The following is a 19,668-nucleotide window of genomic DNA, read 5'->3' as shown; positions in this document are numbered from 1 at the left end:
GCGTTTCCCACAACTCTGTATTGTTGCAGGCTGTATTAATTTTCCCAAGTGTATGAGAAGAGTGAAAATAAATGAGCATTTGTAGTATTTTAGCAAAGAATTACAGGGAATTTTGACTCTTGTAGATTGTCATTGAAGTAGTAAGTGAAGTATCAAAAATGCATCAGTACAGAACAATAATACTGTATTTACTCACTGTTTTTTTTTAGGCAAGCAGATCAGTAAAGGATCAGGACTGAATGAATTGCTAAATATCCACAACTCTGCAAAGGTAGTAAATGTCAAAGATCCAGAGCCTGGAACATGGACAATTAAGGTAAAGTTATTACAGAAATCATGTATAACTTGTCCTATAGCTTAAAAGAGGTTGTATACTGATTGACTACATTAATTGTCATAGATACTCATTGATAAGTTCGTTTTATAATAAATATCCTTTCTGACCTATACATTGTGACATACTTCGAAGACAGTAGTACACAACTCTTATCAAGATAATAACATGTTAGATATTACTATCTTACATCAAATCCTTAGGTCATCCTTTCCTTTGGATGGCAAGAAGATGAAGCGAGCACCAAAATTCTGGACTCTAGTGTAGAGGGAGTGGGCAGTTTGGTAGGGTCTTTGCTGTGTGTAACATGTTTGGAAGATGGGGAAAGGGGGATGAAGCACACTTTTCAGGCCAGAGATTACATTAGCAGGTACTCAAAGTCAATAAATATACATTTAATTTGAACTCCTTATCAGTAAAGTGTTTGAATACTATAGCATGTAAATAAACCTATTCATGTGAGAGCTATCCTAGCCCATAGAGTTACAGAATGGACCCTAAAGGAATTGGAAATGTTAAGAAGTTAAGGTCAAAATGATTAGCAGTTATACCCAACAAGAAAGAATCATTAAGACTCTGCTGAAACGGTCTTCTTGAAACTGACTATAGTGACTTAATGTGACCCCTTGATTAAGCTCCCTATGTGAAAGGTTGCTACTCCTACAACAGACTAGGAAAGTTCCCTGAGTTTTGCTGAGGGCTCCTTATACTGGTCATGATTAAAGTGTACTGAGAGAGATGAAGAGCAATTATACCTGGTAGTTGTGACAGTTGTAGCAATCAACCAGCTCCTGGGTAATGATAGATTAACATACTTGCTTCTGAAATGAAAGAACAAAATGTCTTAGTGATGAAAGGGCCACTTGGAACTACAGTTCTAGAGGATTTTCTCTGGCAATGCTAGTTCAAATGTTTGCTGTTGGCCTCAAGTGAGTGCTGTATCATGGTTGTGAGGCATGTGGCGAAGATGTGTAAAGGCAATAGTCTCCAAAAGCGCTTATGACCTGCTGCTACACAAAAGAGCGTGGGTCTATGAGCTGAAGCCGGTATAGCTAATATCTTTACCATTCATAGATCAATGAATGCATGTACAAAATGGGTATAAACCAGGAACAGAAAGTGGGTTGTTTAGACTACCCTTAACCCTATTTTAGCAGAGATTCAAGTAAATACAGTTTAGCAGGCCAAAAACTTGCATACCTGAAACCATAACAGGAAAAACGGATGAGCAAGAGCACTCTTATTATAGTATGGTAAACTCTGGGACACCCCACCTTAAAATCTGTGCAAAGCTTAACTCTTTATGTAGAAATCACACTTTTTAACTGTGTTTTGTGGACAAACTATCTTCAAACAAATACAGTTGAATCTGTACCTTGAGCTGGCTTGTAGGGGACAGCATGTTGTGACAGAGGTGTGTACAGTTGGGGAGAGGAAGAGATGCATAATGAACTACAAGTTTTCACATAATCTTTTCAACTCTTGTGTGACTGTGACATAAACTGACTCATGCTTTGTCTTATTACTATATACTTTTTTACGCAGGTAAAGCAGCATGATCCCAGCTTTCCCAGGTTGATGTGGAAAAAAAATCATACTGGTATAGGTCCCTTCCAACTGTACTATTCTATTCTAGAAGTGTAAATACTATAGTGTCATTTTTGAGGGGGAAGTCAACTGCATGAAGTACCTTTATAGCCACATTCACAATGAGGTAAACTGAATGGATGCATGCTGTGTATGGCTGTGTCCATGACATAAGCACAGAGGGAATTTGAAAATGATTATTAGCTCACATGCAGCGCTGTAGGGAACTATAGGTACTGTTGCAGAACTGGAGCTAGAAAGCATGTTGAGCTCAGCAGCTCTATGGAGAATCGTTTGGATGTCTGACAATGCTTCTAGGACCAGAAATGCTGAAAAACCCGGTACTGAGGTAGCCTGGTGGTCTAGTAACATCAGACATATTGGGAACTGAGAGAACTTTTCCTACAGTCAGTTCCTTAGTATTCAACTGTGTAGCTTGTTGGAGTCCTGTAGGTTAAGCATGCAATCCAGTAAACATTCAGTGCCCTGCAACACAGAGAAACAGAGTGCTGAAAAATCAAAAGCCCAGTGTGGTCTCTCCCTGGCCCTGCATGGCTGTTGCTAAGCCGAGACCTTTTTGGATGTGAGCTGAGCCATGTGGAACCACTTGTGTATGCCTGCACTGTGTTGCCCAAATTTCTGGATTCCAGTAATTGCTGGGAGAGGAGCTTGCCACTTTTTGAGGCTCAATGTGTAATACCTTTCCGTGCTAATAAGGTCTTCAAAAGCTGAGGCTGGCACTCACCATGGTGCAAACTGCCAAGTGGCTCAGCGGGAATCAGGCCAGCATGCTCAGCTAGACGCAAACCAGTCCTGGCCAAAGGATCAGGCTGCTCCTGCAGTGAGGGCTTTTAAATTTTTTGGGTGTTTTTGTTTTTTTTTTTCTTCTTCTAAAATCAGCATAATGCTGTCTCCAATGCTGTGAAGAACAAAGCATTCAACTGTAAGCATTTTGGGTAAAAAAAAAAGGGGGGGGGGAGGAGGAGGGGAGGAAAAATGTCTGCAAACCAGTTGAAATATTTTAATTACTTTAACTTCTCTGAGTAAACCAGGTCTTAATTAGGCTTGTGCAGAGAGCTTACATAGGTACTTGTCACTGGAAGTGCAAAAAGTTATCATTCCAGTATGATAACAAATAATAGTGAGCTAAACAGTATTAGCCACTGCTGAATCAACTGGAGAATTATCAATTCAAGAAGATCCCACCTTAATCCACAAACAAGTGTTAGTGCAGTTTCAATGCTCAGTGGATTCTTTAAATCACAACTTTGAGCAATATAAAATACATAGTATGCAGACCGGTTGCCTCCTGCACTGCAGGACGCCTCCAGTTGCCTTGAGGTATTACAGTTATGGGGACATCAAATCTGTGCATATATTTTATAAATAATTTTTCCTTCCAGGTCTGCTACATTACAGATTTTTCTGAGGTGAAAGGCTAACCAAATAGAAGCAAATAGAGGTTGTTTTAATCAGGTAGACATCAATTTGTCATAGTGTCTAAATGTCCCTAGAGAGCTAGTTATAAGAAACAACTGTTTAATATTCATATGCAGCTGTATCGGAGGTGGTTACGAAACTGAAGGAATTGTGCATTTCAGAATGGATCAGATAATACTCTTTAGACAGATAAAGCTCAGTGGAATTATTTCATTATAATACTGATTTTCTTTCACATTGCAAGTCTCATGTGCTGTATTGTCTCCCTGAATGAAAAATCTGAGCAGGTTCTAACTGCAGGTTTGATCTTGGAATAATATAGCTTAGATATCACTCTTCACAGCCTCTTGATTCTTACTACACTCCCCTCCACACTCCCCGCCCCCTCACCCCTCTTGAAATTGTCCATGGGTTTGTCACTGTTAAGTCTGTAAAAACCTAACTCCCTGCTCAGTGCAGTGCAGCAGTGGTGGGGTTTTTTTGGGTGGTGGTTGTGTTTGTTTTGGCTTCCCCCCTCCCCAACACTGGAAGAGTCCCTGTGCACTCTTGGCAAGTAGCAGTTGTCCTTTTTCTTTCTCAGCACAGAATGATAGAAAGTAACTTAAAGATAAATCAAAATAATTGTAAGATTGAGGACTTTCATAAAAGCAACTGTACCCTCAAACAACATACAGCTCAAACAACATAAAGCTAAGCCTTTTCAAGAGTGGGTGGACAGGTGGAGGTTGTTTGTGATTATCCTCCATGCACCTCCCCCCCACCCTGCCATTAAACCAGAATGATGAGGTGCAGGTGATGGTGGAGAGTGGAGATGAGGAGTACTTTTGTATCCTGTGCTTTCCAATTGAGACCTTGTCTGGGAAAGAAATGAATTAATATACAGTATTGATTGAGGTTGGTCTCTACTTGCCACTCGTTTTATTATATGCAGTATCTATGATGTCTGCACATGCCTCATGGGTAAAACTACTTTTGTGTATGTTTTAAAAGAGAGTTTACTAGTAAATGAAAAGATAAGATAAACTATGGTAGCACCGGAAATAAATTATATATATTATCAGCAAAAATTTTACACTAATTTTTCTCTTTACTTGTGTTTCACTTACTATTTTGCATTATACTTCATAATCGTCAAAATCCTAACTTCCATGCAGCCCCCCATTACAGTAACAGGCATGTGACAAGTGGTTGTTGCTCTTGTGTATTTGTGGTGTGATTTATCTCTGAGACAAACTGCATCTTTTTGCTGACACTACAATTGTAGGGTCAGGTATCTAAAAGTAAAACTTTATTAAAGGCATTTTTACTTACAACTTTTGACATAAGCCTCCTTTCTATCTTGTTTTTAATGAAAGCTGCAGTCTATCTGCTGAACTCAGTGGCTGGATCAGAAACTCTGCAACTCCTGAAATGCTAATGATGCATATGGTCTTTCGATCTGTTGCTTTTTCAGACCTCGAGCAGTGGAAGACACTCTGTTCGGATAACAGGTCTCAGCACTATTGACTTTCGAGCTGGGTTTTCTAGAAAGCCAACATTAGACTTCAAAACAACATCCAGTAGGCCAGTGCAAGGTTCGTTTCCATTTTAGTCCATAGTAAACAATATTCATTTTTGGGCCCACAAAGTGAAGCAGAATTCTGTGATGGTCTCTCTGGTGAACTTTAAATCTGGGGCTGCTGTTGGTTGGTTCTTGGGACTTGAATGTGAGAGCCTAGCCAGCATTCCTGTTTTATCATACTACAGTATAACTTTGTATTAGCTTTTTTTTCCCCCCACATAAATCTGGGTATTTTTAGCTATGAAATGTTTCCAAATTGCCACAGTGTTTCTCTTACTTTTGGAGCTTCAGAAAAAGCCTTTGGCTCTGAGGCACAGTGAGGAGTTAATAAAGAGGCTGCTATTTCAGAAACACCTGTTGGAAATCGGTAATTTAAACCCTAATCAGCGTTGTGTCTCTTGACAGCTAATAAGCAGAGCATAGCTTAGTTTTTTGCTGCTTAGTATGTAAGGGTTGAAGCTGAATGGTGCATTCATGGGGTAGTGAGCCATACATATGGAATTTAACTCTTCATTTTAAATTGTTTATTTTTTTAGCACTTAAAATAGCATGTTTCTGTTTTTCTAGGGATTCCTACCTTCGTGCTGCTAAATACCACTGGGATCTTTCTTCCAGCTAGAGTAGACCGACTGGAACTTCTGAGTATTACAGGGGAACTTCTGAAGACCTTGCCTGTGAAATACTATCCTGACAGAAAGCCCTATGGACTGTGGAATATTTCTGACTTCATTCCACCAGATGAAGCCTTTTTTGTTAAAATAATGGGCTATGACAAGAATGATTATCTTTTTCAGAGAGTTTCAAGTGTTTCATTTTCTAGTATAACTCCTGGTAAGTGATTTTAGCCTGTCTTGAATGTATATTTCTCACATCTAAATCAGTTAAAATTGATATCTAGTATCTTTTTTCAGACATACAAGTACTTTCTGTGCTGTTTCCTTCCAATGTTCTATCTCTAGATAGTGATGGACAAGCTAATGTGTTATTCAGTAGCTATAACTTTGTAAAAAACTGAGTTTTCCTTCAACAAAAGGAAAAGATACAATATATGTTCGTAACTACCAATAATCTTTTGGGGAATATTTGCTTTCTTTAGATGCTCCAAAAGTTACAATGCCTGCCAAGACTCCAGGGTATTATCTACAGCCAGGGTCTGTTCCTTGCCACGTAGAAAGTCTTATACCTTTTACTCAGCGTTTTACTAGAAGTGGAGTAAAACTAGGAGCGGATCAGTTCTATAAGTAAGTACTGACATTTTTTTTTTTTTTTTTCCTCCAATACTGTTTTATTTCTGATCTATAGTCTGAGTTCCATTTACTATTATATACTGCTTATATCCTGTTACTTACTTCCATTCTTCCATTCTGTTATTTTTGATGATATTCATTATGAAGGATGTATATATGCATGTTTGAGGAGGGTGTACACTATGTATAGATGATGAGAACATATGGCTCTAGCCAAAATCCCTCTCAAATGTGTATTCTTAAATTGTGATAAACTGTGTCTAAAAGTTTGGAAGGCAAATGCTTTTAATTTATATTCTTTTAAAAGTTATGGAAAGCAGCATGGTAGCTAGTTTTGTTGGGGTTTTTGGTGTGTGTTTGTGCTTTGTGTTTGTGTGTGTGCTTTTTTTTTTGGTTTTTGTTTTTTCCTGCAGCACACCACCACCCCCATCCACCTGATACATAGATGATTATGTAACATGCCTTAATTTGCTTTATTTTTAATAGCCTTTCATAGATACCTTAGACGTATGTCTTATGACCTAGCAAAGAAAGTTTTCCTCTTCAGAAAATCTCTCAAAATAGGAAAACTTACACTGAATATACCAGAAGGTTCCTCAGATTTCTGTAGAGAAAAATCTTTGCATACCTCTTCTCTGTAGAAGGAGATAAGAATTAAAAAACCAAATGAGCAACCAGAAAAAAAATAAAACCCTCAAAAAACCCTCATAAATTCCATCCTGGAATTCTGGTAGTTGAAAACAAAAGGGAAGTATGGACTAGAAAACAGAGTTGGCAGCCTCTTGTGAAGCCTGAAGCACTTCAGCAGAAGACTGAAGGCATAGTCCTGGCATTCAATAGCAGGTACACTACTAGCAAAATAAATATATTGAGAAGCTCCTTTGTACACTGGCAGTGTGAAATACCTCGGCTTTTTTTTTTTTTTATGATATTTTTTAGAGAGGTGCCATTTACATTTAGTCAATCCCAGCACACACTTTCCATTTTCTAGTTAACAAAACATCCACTTCTACCCCTTGCTTTTCACATGCCTGGCACTTTTATGCTTTTGCTGCTTTTTTCATTTTTGTAATACAGACCACGTGAATGGACAGATTATCCAAGTTAATTTAACAAAATATATCTCAAGCAGAGTATTATTGATCATACTTAGATAGGCTCTAATTTGGCTTGTCTGGTCTGTGTTTTATTAGTACTAAAGTTCCATACAGCATTTGTTCAGCTTACTAGTTTAATGCAGATTTGAGCTGTTTTATTGCTTTGTATTGATTGAGTTTGAGTTTTGGTGACAAGATGTCACCTTCACTCAATTTTTTTATTTTCTTTTCTAATACATATTAAAAAAGTAAATGGTTTGTAAGTTGAGTATTATTGTTCTGTCATGGCAGTTGACTATGTGAAAATACCATTCAGATGAATATATATTAAGTGTTCTTGAAGTGAACATACTCTGAAATTTTTTTTTCTACTTTGATTCCAGAGTTACTATCAGCTGTAGTAATAATTGCTAATTTTAAATGAGTAATGTGTAGGAAAAATTCTCTAAAATTGCATCAGCTTTGTTTTTCTAGATTTATGCATCCTGTGATGGTCTAGTAAGAAAATTTGGATGTTGATTAACATCCTAGTGCATTTCTGAGAAGTCTGATTTGGGTGACCAAGAACCTAAATCTTAACCTAAATGAGGTGAAGCACCTCATTGCAGTTAGAAATCAGCGGGAACTGACCACTAATGTGTCTTTAAAATCCATAATGCATTGTAAATGTCAGATCACACCAATCTTGCAGAGGTCAGAATCAGAAAAATAATGTGTAAAATTCTGACAAGAAAGGCAAGCCATTTAGTTGATTAATAACTATAATAATAATTAGAAAACCCCATTCTGAATCAACTGATATTTGTGGTTGTTAGTCAAGTCCAGTATCTGCTTTGCTAAATCATGAAGAATATATTCCTCCAAACTATGTGTTAACTAGTGCAGTACAAGTGAATGTGATGTTTTAGTTCATTCATGTGAGCCACAGTCTGCTGCTGGTACCCTCCAGGTGAAAATGTGATATGGAGTGTGGTGGTTTATGGCGACCAAGAGGTGAGGTTAGCTATGACATGAATATCACTGCGCTATCTGCCAGTGTTTTATAGCTACTAATGACTAGGATGCAACTTGGCTAAGGGGGCATGTTTGTATTTTCCAAACCAACTAGGTAAACATCTTTATCAGTAAATTGCATATATTGTAAAGTGATTTGGGTAAATAAAAGATGATGCTGAAAGCTGCTGAGTTGTCCCTATAACACATGCTACAAAGAGTTGTGTGCAGTTACTGCTTTTCAGAGTCAGTGGCAAAGTGTGCAGCAGATGCCCTGAGGTGTGTATTAGTCATTGCTGCCATTGTTGCATCTAATTTATATATCTGTTTTTTAATAGGTCTTCAGGTCTCTGTTTGCCAAGCTTTTCCACTGGACACATTTCCTTTCATGCTTCTGTTCTTAAGGCTTCCATGTTAGACATCTGGTGTATAGCAAAAGTCAGGAATGAAGAATAGATTACATAACTTCATTTTTAATATACATTCCATGAAAAAGAAGTTTCTCACTTTTTACTTGGAAGAACCACTACTTTAATCTTTAGTGTTGGCAGTTATTGCCATGTCCATTTGCCAGCACTGCACTGTAAGAAGTCATAAGATTTATGATAAATTATGTTATCTAGGATAAGTATGAAGTAAGAGTATTATTCTAAGTAGGAAGCCATTTAAGGTCACTATATACTGTTTTCACTTGCGGTGTAGTTGGATTGTCTGTCTCATGGTGCTACAGCACTGAACTTTCATGCATATTTCAAATCTCTTTCTCGTGTTCTTTTTATATCCTTTAAGGATTTGATTATCAATCTGTTCAGACAAACAAAAGACATAAAGGGTTCACTAATTCCGTGTTTTCCCACAAGGAAGCAATTGCTTGCTAAAGCTATCACAGCTATTTTAGCACTCATCAGTTTTGTTTATATGTCATAGCAACAGGCCACAGGGAGTGCTGGGACACTGCAGAACAACCACTCTTTTTCTCATTTATGCCATTATCTGTCTGTCTGTCTGTTGCACCATTAGTTGTAGAACATGTGGGTTTGAACCTAGAGAAGCTGTAAAAGTGTTCGTTTTCAAGCACTTGTAACCACCAGTCAATGTAGTTATACTTTTATCTTCTTGACTTTGACATTGTATGTGGTACATGGTGGTATCGCCTATCAGCTTTGCCCATGCTGTGATAGATAGAAAAGCTGCAAGTATTTACATAAATTCCTGTTATACTTTCTTGCTCACGTTTCTTCTCCATTTTCAGTCTCGAATTCATCAATTCTGCCTATGTGTTGCACTGGTTTTTTGTATGACTAGTCAATCATTGTGCAGAATATTAGGTTATCATAATTACTGCTGGTAGTAGTTAATTTCAGGGGTGCAGCCAGCAGAGCACAGGTCAGAGTCATCTTCATACTGATACTTCAAAACTTTTTGGATTGTAAATGTTTGTGATGGAGGTAGTCCCTGCAGTTTAAAAAGCACTGAGAGCTGCCTGGATGTAGTCATCTCATAGTAGGGTAGATGCTTCCCTCTCCACCATGTGAACCTAATAGTAGATTTGCATATGGAGGAAAGCAGATTGTATCTAGTAAAGGATGGGGTCTCCTTTATGCATAGTCCCTATATGTACCTTCGAGTTTGAGAAACTCAAGGATGAACCCTTGTTACCCTTACTAGTAAGAGCCACTGGTTTAGTACCACATACTGGCTCTAAGTAAGAACTTGTTGGTATTAAGCAAAGGTGTCTTCTCAAGTAGTAAAATAACAGGTATGAGCAGCTGAGTGACTGCAATTACAGTGGTTTTAGCTATCGTATGACAAATGTTGACACATGTCAAAGGCATGTTTGTAGATATATGCATGTAAGACATTCTGCCAAAACCTTTCTTAATACTTCCATACATTGTCAGACTGTTTATGTCTTGAAAATCTCCCGTGTCTATAGTCAGGAAACCAAGTTCTAGTACTTTTTGATTCCTTCAGGAATTTAGTGATTATGTCCATTTGTGTGTTTTTTTGGTTTTGTTTTGGTTTTTTTTTTTTTTTTTTTTTTTTTTTACCCTTCTCCAGAGAATCATCTAGTATGAGTTGGGAAATTGCCACGGTCTCCTTGTCTGATGAAGGTTTTTATGAATGTATGGCAACTAGCAGTGCAGGAACTGGACGTGCACAGACATTTTTGGATGTATCAGGTGGGTAGCAGTCCACCCTTCTACGCTGAACTACATTGTGCTGATACACTTAACAGAGAGCAATGTCACTAAATTAGATACATTTCCAATTCTAAGTATATTTTTAATATAATATATATTAATATTTTATTATATTTAATATCTTCTTACCCATGTACACAAGTGTGCTGATTGTTTATTCAGCCTGTTTTAAATACTCCCTTGGATATGTTTTGATTAATTCCCACTATCAGTTGGACTAGATATTGCCTGTAAAGCAGAAAGTGAAATCTCAGATCTCAATTGTTCTCACTTTTATTTCAAGCTGTAGCAATTACACATTTACTTGATTGTATGTATGTAGTATCTGATAGATGAAGAATTACTAAAGTTGCATTCAAAAATTTTGTGTATTTTTTTAACACAATTCAGTAAATTATTGGAATTCTCTTCTTATCTATTACCTTGAATTTTTAAAAATTGAATAACTAGGATGGAGGTAGAATTAAATGAGGAATAAATTAGGCTAATCAGAAAATTTTGAATAAATGGTAATACTTGGTTGCTAGCCCTAAAATGGCTAGCAGCCATTATCTATCCAATAGATAATTTTTAACTTTCTTTAAAGTTCTATTTATAATGTTCCTAACTTCATAAAAATCTCAAAGGACAATTACTTATAAATCTGGTCATCCATTTAGCATGTATTGGTGTGCCTTATGTGTTACAGCAGTTTCAAAGCATAAAGCACCGATATTCCACTTGTTAAGGGAGGAGGAATTTTCGTTATGTAAGTTAATGACCTGTTCAGACTTGGGGCACTAACTGATTATTCCCTAGTAATTATTACTGAAAGTTAGTTGTGGCAAGAGAATCCTTCTGAAAAGTGAATAGTGTTGTCCTGGTCAAGTTTTGGACATAAAAAGTTGGAATGGGAGGAAGGGAGAGAGTAAAGTTGGGCTTCTGTGAAGGCAACTGTAAAGCTACACTGCTTCTGCACCTGTCAGTCTGACCACTGGAAAACGTGGATTATGGTTTTTGCCTGCAGCTTATGATGTTGAGAGTTTTAATTGCAGATCTGCTAGAAATGTTTCCTAAATTAAAACAACAGGCTTTACTTCACAAAGTTAATCTTTTCCTCTGTCAGAGGAATTTAATTTTAGTAACTGTAAACCCAGATGCATTGCAAACACAGATGGAGAAAACATAAAGCCAAGCATGGTTTTGAACTGCTTCAGAAGACACTAGAGGTCTTCTGCAGGAAAGTGACTTGCAGCAAAAATTAAGAAGAAAATCTTGTTTATACATGTGGGTGGGTGGCTGAAAACCTTGTCCGTACTACAGCAAGTTTCGTCACTTAATTTTTCACAGTTGCAATGCAGTTTCACAGGGAAAGGGAAAAATAATTTGTTTTGAGAAAAAAAATCCATTCTATATAGCCTTCTGTTTGTTGATCAGACATCTGTCATGCAGAAGTGTAAACTATTGCTCTTGACTAGGGAAAACAGTGGATCTGAGCCAGTAAATCTAGTGGCAGTGAGGATAGTAGAACTCAGAACAGCTGCTTGAATTCAGCCTTAAGGTTTCATATAACTGCTTGAATTTAAGGTCTTGTCTTTTATCTCCTCTAGTAGCTAATTCAGGTTAGTTAAACTGTATTATTAAGCACAGAATCACAAAATCATTTAGACTGGAGAGACCTTTTGGAAGATACCTAGTCTAACTCACAGCTCAAAGCAGAAATAACTTCTGAACTTGATTGCATTTCTCAGGAATCTCTCAAATCAAACTTTGAATGTCCCCAAGGGGAGAGATTTCAAAAGTTCCATGAGCAGCCTTCAGTGCTTAACTACTCCCACTAGGAAAATATTTTGCATGTCTGGTCAGAATTTCCCCTGCTGCATATTATGACCACAGACTTTCTTTTTTTTTTACTTTTTTCTCTTTTTTTTTTTTTTTTTTTTTTTTTTAACCCATGAAGTAGTTGAAGAGGGTGACTATCCCTTCATCTTCTCTTTTTCCAGGTAAAGGTGTTCCTTAGACTGCAGTACGAGCAAATCTGCTGTCATTGATTCCATGTAAGGCAAAGTCTGTAGAGAAATGGCCCTCTTAGGCCGTGTGGTAAATCTGAGAAGAGGAACATCCTTTTAGTCATGCAAAGTAGTCAAGTAGAATGGAACAGTAACATCAATAATGTCCTAGCTCTAAAGCCCTACTTTATATTTTGGCTACAAAATTCCTTTAAGTGGACAGTATTCCTATATGCTTGTTTCAAATCATGCTTTGGACTACAAGAAGCTTTTATAAACTGCCCCAGAAATTGTGGGCATAAAGATTCTTGGTCTTGAACTTACAACCATCTTCCTCCTCACAGAGAGATCAGGAAGAGAATCCAAACTTTTTTTTGTTCGGTAGGTATTGGTAGCCCTTGAAAGTCAAGAGTGATGAGGGGAAAAATTCCCATATCCTCTCATCTACAGAGCACTGAGAGATTGACTGAGATTGACTCACAATGTAAACATGAGCAATTAGTCCTATTTTGTGCCGTGCAGAGGATTAATGTGAGGGATTTGCTTTGAAATCCTTGTGTACAAATATTTGGAAGAAAACTACATGAAATGTCTGCTTTAAGCAAAGTAAACAGTCTTTTCAAGTATTCTTAGCTTGCCCATGTAACAGACAGTATATCACAGATAATCCATTTTGTCAACTGCTGCGTGAAAGGTGTTGGAACTGTATCAACATATCCTAGTTGCTGAAAAAACAAACGCTTTAGTTTGACTTCATCTTGCTAATATTAAGTCTTTAAAATGCCAAATGGCTTGTTAGCTTGTGCAGGGACCTTAACTGAAGTGCCAGTAAAGAAGCGCTCTGAATTTAGCTTAGAGTTTGGTTGGGGGTTTGCTATGTCTGTGCACTATTGTGGTAAGAGACTGGTGTAGTCTAAAAGATGTCATGCACAACCACAGAGTGATTCAAAAGATGGGCATTTTAGTCCTGTTCTGCCTTCATCTCTCTCTTAGTTTCTTTAAGCAACTTGGTGATATGCTTATGGAAAGCATTAGATTTGTCTTTTTACCTAAACAAACCAAAACCTGAAGGGCAAGAAACAAACTCCATTCTCAGTAAGCAAGTGTAGCTTTTTTTTTTTTTTTCACTCTCCTACATTTCAACTCGTGTGTTGAAATGCACAGTTTTGGTACTAAGGGTGACTGCTGTTAGGGACTGTGTGTTATAGGGAAGCAGAGCTGCACACTCAGCATGCAGAGTGCCAGAACACTTTGTTACTATGCAGAGATGTAGCATAAAGCTTGTGAACCTCATCTGAGACCCTGCATGAGACCTAAGTAAGTAGGAGTTACGGCTGCCTCTGAGTGTAGGATTAACTTTCACCCTTAATTAATACAGAATTTTTAATTCCCTGTTATCCTTGCTTTCTGTTATCCTTGCTTTTCTTAGGATAAATGTGCTTTGGTGTATACTGATAAAGATTTGATCTTGCTCTTACATCTGTCTTAAGCCTGCTAAAGCATCCCATTCAGACTATTATTCATTGCAGATCTTTCTTTTCTCAAAAAACAGTCCCAGCCTGGGAAAAACCAAAGGCGGGGGAGGGGTTGGGGGGGGGAAGTGGAAGTATTTTTTACCAGTTGCAAAATCTCCGTATACTGTATTTATTACCTCCCCTTTTCCTTATCCCATTTGATAAAGTCCTTGATCAGATAAACTTACAAGAACAGATGCTTCTCTCTCATTTCATATTCGCTTATAGAAATCACCAGGGAAAGAACTCAATAACAATGCTTAGAGCTCCTGTTAACTTGGTTTCGTTGTTACTATTAGAAGAGCTTGCTAGTAACATTTTTTTTTTTTTTTTTTTTTCTTCATACACAAGCCTGTAAAAATCTTGTATGTGTAGCTCAGATTCTACCATGTGTGGTCACACCTCAGTCAGAGATCAGACTCTGGGTCCTAGAGGTGGTCCTGTATCTTTCTTCTGTTGCTGTGGCTCTCTGACCTCTTGTTGGCTTTCTCCAGTGCAAGATGACCTCAAAGAACACAGTGCTACATCTTCTTTCACACATAAAATTTTCTTTCATCTGATGTGATATAGTTTTGACCTAAACCAGGTTTGTTCTTGTGATGTGAGCTCCTGTCAGATAGCTTAGCATCAAGGAATAGGGATGTTGCCCTGGGTTCTGTTTCATGGCTTCAGCAATGTGAAATGAAACTAAATATTAAACCTTCTTTTTTTATTTTTATTTTTAATTTTTTTCTCCCACTATAGTGTACTTGAGGTATCAAGAATCCAGAAATGAAACAAAGATTTTCATATCTTTTTCTCTTATGACTTGGTCTTTATTCTTTTCTTCCTACACAGAACCTCCACCTGTGATTCAGGTTCCTAATAACATCACAGTTGTTCCTGGTGAAGGAGCTATCTTGACCTGCCTGACTTTAAGTCCAGTGCGTTACAATCTTACCTGGCAGAGAAATGGCAGGGATGTGAGACTGAAAGAACCCCTGCGAATAAGGATGTTGAGCAACCTGTCTTTAGAGGTGAAGACTGTAAAGCTCATGGATGCTGGCGAGTACAGATGCATTGCTTCTAATGAGGGTGGATCTACCACAGCATCAGTCTTCCTTACAGTGCAAGGTAACAAGGAAACTGCATGTTAAATGTACTCTGTCATGGTTTATATTTTATTTGCATTGTGAGCTGTCCTCTTGGTAATGTTCTGTCAGTCGAAAGTTACTTAGTTCTTCACTGTTTGAAAATGGCAATGGGAGTCATCAAACAGCACTAGTGCTTATTTTGCAAGACTGCCTTATGTTGTGTGTGTCTCACCTGTGATTTTATCTTCTCCTTTAACTGTAATTCAACTGCTGTATAAGTGAATGGAGCCTGAGGTAGTTCTGTTGTTAGTATCTCTTAAAGAGTAGAACACAGAAGTAGCTCCCTAATGTTTACAGCCAGCTTCTACTTGGGGAAAACTTACTGGCTGGTTAGGTGGATATTTTTTTTTTTTTTTTTTTTAAATGTTTTTTTTTTTTTCCCCCTAGTGAAACTGTAACTATAGCTATGTGTGTGTAACTAAATTGATAAAAGTTTCTGTAGTAATCTTTATAACTGAGTGATATTTCTAAGTTCTTCTATTATGTTATTGTATCTGTTTTATAATGACAATGTATGAAGAACTAATCACAATTATATGAAGGACTAGATTTTATGAATCCAAGGACTTTAAAAATGTGTCAAAACTGGAAAAGACAGTATGCATGAGACCAAAGAAAGTTTAGACTGGTGCTGTTGCTGCATACCAGGAAGAAATAAAAAAAGAAAAAAAAAGTATAAATGCAGTAATTTTCTTAGAGCAAATCTGATTACAATTTGAAAGTACTGCAGGTTTTTCTGTTCCCCTTGGTTATGTGGAGATTTGAACCTTTGGTTCCTTGTCACCTGTCTGTGGGTAAGAAGAGGCAAAACTCGATGTCTTTGGAAAAAAAGAAAAACCCAACTCTGTCTACGTTTATGTGACTGACAGGATGTTTGCTTGCTGGTGATAATGGGTCATGTTCTGTGGGTAGCTTCATTTACTTTGCTGCTGTAATTCTAATACTTTGTTAACTGATGGAAAACAGAGTTGTGGAAAAAAGAAAAATTCAATGGAGTTGCCTGGCTTAAGGTCCTCCAAATCGGAGAAAGGTCAAAAGTGGAGTTGTAGCACTTACTAACGGGATGTACTTTTTCTTACAGGAAAAGCATATTGGTTTACCAAGGTGGAATCAGTAGGTGTGCAATCAATTATGTAGGACCTATTACAAAATATGGCAATAATAAAGTGCCTCTTCATTGATCTCTTTGAATTACCATTGGATGGCTACAGCAGAGTTAAATTGTTAAAACAGGGTTAAAACTGCTAAATTTCTAGCAAAGCTGAAGGGGGTAGGAGGGAAGCCATGATAAAAAGTCAATCCCCCCTCCTCCCATATATTTGGAAGACTTAGTTTTAAATTCTATAGGATTTTTCCATCAAGGCACTTATTCAAGCATGTCAAAAGCAGCAAAAGAAGCACAACCCCACCCCTCCCCGCTCATTCATCTCTTCCTGAGATTTAGATTTTCCTCCCTAATGTCTGTAGACCAGCTGGGAGCTTCAACACAATGACTAAATTGCTTCTGGCAGGTTTTTTGTAATAAAGCTAATGAAGTTTACTGCTGCCACAGCAAAACACTGAGTTTCAAATCACTTATATATGTAGAATGATTATATCAAATAGTTGTGAATTATACTTTGGCTGATACTGGTATTGCTACAGCTTTAAAACACATCAGAGAGAACACTCCTGGACATTTTGGACAGGCTTAATTGAGAGTCTGAGTTGTGTTTTCTTTCATTTATGATGAAAGATGCTTAGAACAGAATAAATACATAGGAAATGCTAGGGTGCAGCTGAATTCAGATTTATGCAGTAGTGTCTCTTTGGAAAAAATAATCTATTGCCAACCTTTCAAATGGTTATATGCAGAAGCTGAATTGTATCAGAATGGTTGGATGCACTATTATTTGTGATACTGTTAATTTGCTTGGACAAAATGATTTCTATCAGATTTATGGAGGTACTTTGGTGTGTGATTGTCATGTACAATACAAGAGTGCTTATTAGTGTCTAGAGTAGTCAAAAGAGCAGTTTACATTTGGCAGCAAAAGAGTAAAAGGTGGTTATATGTAAGAAGCAAAAGCTTTATAGGGCTGTCAGTATTAACATTCTGAAGAGGGAAATTGGAAGCCTTGTTAATTGATTGAGATGGATTCATGCTTTGTATAGTCGTAAGTAATTCAGAATGTCAAATTAAATTCATATTGAAGCCCTTTATTGTTGGAACAGTTCCATATAGATCTCTGAATTTTGGATAATAAATGCTACTTTCATCCCCTTTTTCTTTCTGGAGTGGGAGTTAAGGCAGAGAAAAAATGTCGGTAGCTCTAAAAATAACTCTGCATCTGTTTTACATGCTCAAGTGGATTGTAGTAAACCCTTGTTTTGAAAGCTTTCAGTTTGATGTTGCTGTTTGTGAAAGGGAGCATTCATCTGATTTTTGTGCCAGCAGCTGTACAAATACAAACTGAAATCTTGAATGGGAGTTGACGATTTCTCCCAGTTGCATGTTCTGTGTTGAGGAGAACATAGCATACCAAGTCAGTAATTGTTCCACGCTAATACTGAGCACAGCTAGATGAAGATCCCTTTAAAACTTGAGTGAGTCTATGGTCTGGTGGTATACTGCTCAGTCTGAAAAATCACTTAATGCAGCTTTATTAATTTCAAGGAGTAAGATTTCTTGAGCTGTCTAGGCTTGTATTGGTGCTTATTGAGTGCTATGACTAACTTTTAATGCACACACTCAATTTTGGTGTTGTTAAATGGTGGCTACATACTATGAATTGTTAAAGTCCTCCCACAGATTGGTTTTACATGGAAACAAATGAGTATTCACTACTTTTTCAGATACTTCATATAATTTATCAGAAGCCTGGAGGAATATATTGCAGCCATGTGAGGCTAGAGATTGGCCAGGAGCATGAAACATTGGTGATCCTATAAAGTTTTCAATTGTATGTTTCACGTTGATACATGAAATTCCATGAGCATGTAAAGTTTTTCTTCTAGTTTGTTACATTCTTGTAGGCAAAATATATATGCTATATGCATATTTATCGGGTTGAATTAATATGGCATGTTTTGGTAGCTTGATGTTTTTTCTTGATGCTTTCATACACGTAAGTAATATTGTGGATTTTGAGGAATTTAGGTGTTTTGGTGTTTGTGGTTTTTTTTTTTTTTTTAATTGAAATAGTGTGCATACTAAAAAGAGTGATTTGTGGTGTTTTTCGTGTTTCCAAGAATTTCAAATACACAATTAAAATTCAGATCCCTCAAATCTGGGTGATGCTAAATGTGTAGTCTTGTTTTTGCATGTTTTCTGGTGTGATTAAATAAGAGTAGACAATGAAGCACTTCTTTTAATGATTGCAACTGTCTCTTGCCTCTACAACACAGCTGTATAGTATGTAGAAACTTCTATGGTTTTTGCGTGTGTTTATGTTGGTGATTAGGAAAGATGTTTGAGTTTAGTAATCCCAGTAAACAATGAATTCCAGCAGAAGATTAACAAGAAGTGAGGCAACACTGAATATTTGTTCTTATTGGGAGCCATCTAAGGTAATCAAGTGCCAGCTGTTGTGCGTTGAGCTCACTGATGAACAGCATGCAGGTCAGCATACTATTCAGATGTATTTCTTTCTACAAGTAGAATAAAATCATACGTGCTGTAGCTGCTGTTCCATCCACAGTGGGTTTTGTCTGCCTGCTTATTTCCTGACCATTTAAATATGTTTAAATGCAGTCAGGTATCACCATCATAGCTGAAAGGCAGTTTTAGTTATCGCTTGCAAGTAGCACTGTTAAATAATTCAGTGAGCTGTGCTAGCAGCTAAGACACACCTGCAAGCAATAAGCCCTGATGAAGTTTGCCTATGATACCAAACTTGAATGGGGGAGTGAACATTTTGGAAGGGAGAGCCAGACTGCAGGATGACCTGGATAGGCTGGAAGAGTGGGCTGATAAGAACCTTATCAAGTTCAACGAAGACAAGTGTAAGGTCTTGCACAATCCAAGAGTGCAGCACAGGCTGAGATCTACCTGGCTGGAGAGCAGCTCTGTGGAAAGGGATGTGGGGGTCCTGGTGGACAGCAAGCTCAGTATGAGTGAACAGTGTGCTCCTGAGGCAAATAAAGCCAACAGGGTGCTGGGTTGCACCAACAAGGGCATCACCAGCAGAGATAAAAAAAGTCATTATCCCACTTGGTGCTTGTCAGGCCATACCTGGAATACTGTGTGCAGTTTTGGTTCCCGCTTACAAAAAAGATGTGGGCAGGCTGGAAAGGGTCCAGAGCAGGGCCACAAAGATGGTCAAAGGACAGGGAAGCCTGCTGTATGAGGAATGCCTGAGAGAACTGGCTTTGTTTAGCCTTGAGTATAGCAGGCTTAGGAGAGACCTTATGATCATGTTCCAGTATTTAAAGGATGGCTGCAAAGAAGATGGAGACTCCCTTTTTACAGGGAGTCACATGGAAAAGATGAGGGATAATAACTCTCCAGGGTTATCTGCCACTCAGGAAAATTAATAAGTATCACCAAGTTCATTTGCCTTGTCCACACAGTCACCATTGGTAAGAGGTT

At 37.6% G+C, this 19,668-nt stretch overlaps 1 protein-coding gene across 8 annotated transcripts in view; it reads left to right on the top strand.

Annotated features, from left to right (window-relative positions):
* The window catches only part of HMCN1 (hemicentin 1), a 191,877-nt gene that overhangs the window by 50,322 nt on the left and 121,887 nt on the right, over positions 1-19,668 (top strand). For all 8 annotated transcript variants that reach the window (XR_003992472.1, XR_003992473.1, XM_030493507.1 and 5 more), the window contains exons 6-11: positions 210-316; positions 4,815-4,935; positions 5,490-5,753; positions 6,019-6,163; positions 10,321-10,442; positions 14,803-15,078. Coding sequence is in view for 6 of the 8 variants with exons in the window: in XM_030493507.1 (XP_030349367.1) it covers positions 210-316; positions 4,815-4,935; positions 5,490-5,753; positions 6,019-6,163; positions 10,321-10,442; positions 14,803-15,078 (1,035 nt within the window). In the remaining 2 variants the exon portion in view is untranslated. The remainder of the gene's footprint in view (positions 1-209; positions 317-4,814; positions 4,936-5,489; positions 5,754-6,018; positions 6,164-10,320; positions 10,443-14,802; positions 15,079-19,668) is intronic.

This window comes from Strigops habroptila, chromosome 8 (genome assembly GCF_004027225.2).
Source record: "Strigops habroptila isolate Jane chromosome 8, bStrHab1.2.pri, whole genome shotgun sequence".
NCBI lineage: Eukaryota > Metazoa > Chordata > Aves > Psittaciformes > Psittacidae > Strigops > Strigops habroptila.
This window is presented reverse-complemented; position numbering and strand designations above follow the sequence as displayed.